The sequence below is a fragment of the Cornus florida genome, unplaced genomic scaffold, assembly GCF_030987335.1.
Source record: "Cornus florida cultivar Cherokee Brave unplaced genomic scaffold, ASM3098733v1 CherokeeBrave_3.0.0_Hap2_Chr10, whole genome shotgun sequence".
NCBI lineage: Eukaryota > Viridiplantae > Streptophyta > Magnoliopsida > Cornales > Cornaceae > Cornus > Cornus florida.
In genome coordinates, this window is record NW_026775580.1 from 108597617 (window position 1) to 108600400 (window position 2784).

The 2784-nt window shown below is 43.0% G+C and overlaps 1 protein-coding gene across 1 annotated transcript; it reads right to left on the minus strand.

Moving 5' to 3' along the window:
- Window positions 1–1093: 1093 nt before the first annotated feature.
- LOC132278362 (uncharacterized) lies at window positions 1094–2433 on the minus strand. Its single transcript, XM_059780157.1, has 2 exons — window positions 2329–2433; window positions 1094–1600 (listed from the first exon to the last, which is right to left on the minus strand). Exons 1-2 carry the CDS (start codon window positions 2431–2433, stop codon window positions 1094–1096), a joined length of 612 nt encoding a protein of 203 aa, XP_059636140.1.
- Between the last annotated feature and the right edge of the window lie 351 nt (window positions 2434–2784).

Sequence of the window (2784 nt, forward strand, 5' to 3'; positions counted from 1 at the left end):
CTCACTCTTTTGTTGTGACTATTTATAAGTGTATGCTAATAGGATGCAAGCCTTATTGCTGCTGCGTCTCTTTTCTCTTCTAGCAAGTCGAGGTTGAATTTCAATATGTTGTCGTTCTGCTCTTGATTCCATGCTAAGCTTAGAACAGTTGGAATTAAGTGTTCGACCGGTATTACTACCTAGGTGCCGTACACCATAGCGAATGGGCTTTCTCCGGTCGATTGTCTTGGGTTGTTCTATAAGGCCGCAAGACGTTCGGAAGCTCGTCCAACCATTTCCCTTTTTCTTCTTCAAGCTTCTTCTTTATATAAGCAAAGATTGTTCTGTTCGTAATATCAGCTTGACTGTTTGCCTGCGGATGGCTGACCGCTGCTAACTTTTGATTGATTCCATACTCTTCAAGCAATTCCCTCACTTGCTTACTGTCAAGATTAGTCCTATTGTCCATAACAATCGACCTTGGCACACCAAATCGACAAATGATATTACTCCAAATGAAGCGTCTCCCTTGAGTCTAGGTGACGCTGGGATATGGTTCCGCCTCCACCCATTTGGTAAAATAATCTGTTTCAAGCAGAAAGTACTTATTTTGTGATCTCGCGATCGGCAGCGAGCCAACCACATCTATCCCCCATTGCGCGAAAGGCCATGGTTTGGCCATTACGTGCAAGTCTTCGGGTGGTTGGTGGATCAATGGTCCGAACATTTGGCACTTATCGCATCTTCTAGAGTATTCTTTTATATCTCGTGACATGTTCGGCCAAAAGTATCCCTGCGTCACCACTTTGTACGCTAGAGATCTCCCTCTTTAATGATTACCGCATACACCCTCATGGATAGTCCACATGATTTGCCTAACTTCTGTGGAGGTAACACATTTTAAGTACAGTCCCAAGAAAGATCTTCTATATAACTGGTTATGCACTAGGGCATACTTTGCAGCATTCGATCTGATCTTCCTTACTTCATCCCTTTGTTCGGGCAGAACACCATCTAGCATATAAGTTATGATTGGATCGATCCAACTTGGTTCATACAGTATGACATTCACTTGCCAAGGATCCGAGCCTGATGGTTCCTCAAAGATAGATGGCTAGCATAACACACCAATTGGAATCACCCTTGCCAGTGTTTCTCCAGAACTTGACGCACTGCATGCTAACCGATCGGCATCCTCGTTACATTCTCTCGGCAATTGGATGAACTCAATTTTCTCAAAATCTTTTGCCTCATGAATAACGGCAGAACGGTATGCCTCCATTGTTTCATCCTTGGTTCCGTACTCCCCAGTCACCTGCCGAACTATTAGCTGCGAATCACTAAACGCGACTAAGTTTTTGACCTCTAGCTCTTTTGACAACCTCAGTCCCGCCAGCAATGCTTCATATTCTGCTTCATTATTGGTTGCTTTGAACTCAAGTCTAAGTGCTTGACTTAGTGAGGTGCTTTCTGTCGTCTGTAGTTTGATCCTAATTCTTGCCCCCATTTGATTCGAAGAATCATCAATAAAAACCTTCCATAAAGGTCCTCCAGGATTTTCCTCTAGGTTTCCTTCATCACATTCCAGCAGGAAATCAGCCACCGCTTGCCCATGGCCGTTCTGGGTTCATACGTTATGTCAAATGAGCTCAACTCTATTGCCCACTTTGTCATTCTTCCCGATATATCAGGTTTATGCAAGATCACCCATACAGGAAATGTGGTCAGAACGACTAAAGGATGGGATTCGAAATAGTGCCTGAGTTTCCTCTTTGCATTTACCAATAACAAGATTACTCATTCGGCCTTCGAATACCTTCTTTCTGGTTCGGTCATTGTTTTACTGACATAGAACATGAATTGTTTTTCTTCTTCACACCGTATCAGAACGGCGCTTGTTGCAATGCTAAACACTCCAAGATACATAAAGAGTTGGACACTTCAAGATACATGAAGAGTTTTTCACCTGGTTTTGGGGCAGTTAAGACTGGTGGGTTCCGTATGTACTCTTTCAACTTGGTCAGTGCCTGCCTTTGTTCATCCCTCTAAGACTGTTTGTCGTGGCTTCTTATTGTGTTGAAGAATGGCTTGCAGCGATCTGATAGTTTAGAAATGAACATGGTTGTGGGTTCGATTCCCACAGACGGCGCCATTGAAGATGCAAGAAATTTCTCTCTCGATTTGGAAAGAACAACTCTACACTTCAAGAATTTTTCAACCCTCATTTCCTTCTATTTTCTGTCTATTTATAGACTATTACAAACCTTCTAGAAGTTTTCTAACTAACTCCTTGTGCTGGGCTTCCTCTTGGGCTCTTCTTGATCATAGGCCTGACTATTTGGATTGGACCTCCAGCCTGATCTTTCGTTCCTGGGCCCGACCCTTGAGGATCTGATTCGAACCAATGCCACTTACCCGACCCGCTTCTAGCGATCTAGGTCGCAATCGGCCCATGCCGTTTTTGGCATCCTCAATCTACAATTTAAGACTTAATAAGTAGGGGTGCAACTTATCGATGGGTAGGCATGGACCTATGCACAGTTCAGTGGGGCCAATTGCCTAGTCTGCCTCAATTCATATAATTTTTTGAGTCTGTCTCAACTGATGGGCAGCTACCACAACAATATTATTTTCCCATCTTCAAAAAGGAAGGGAGGAGTTCGAGCTAGATAACTTGCACGAGTGACCTAGTATATAAATGATTTTCTCGAGCGAAGCGTAAACTCAACGTCCAAAATTCGATTTTCACTAGGCACAAAACATTTGGGCTTAAATGATTTTTTTTTTTTTTTTTTGAGTAATTGC

Coding starts and splice junctions, on each gene's coding strand:
- LOC132278362 (XM_059780157.1), bottom strand. CDS start 2,433: ATGGGCCGATTGCGACCTAGATCGCTAGAAGCGGGTCGGGTAAGTGGC. Junction 1,601..2,328: donor AACGAAAGATCAGGCTGGAG/GTCCAATCCAAA, acceptor GTATGAACCCAG/AACGGCCATGGGCAAGCGGT.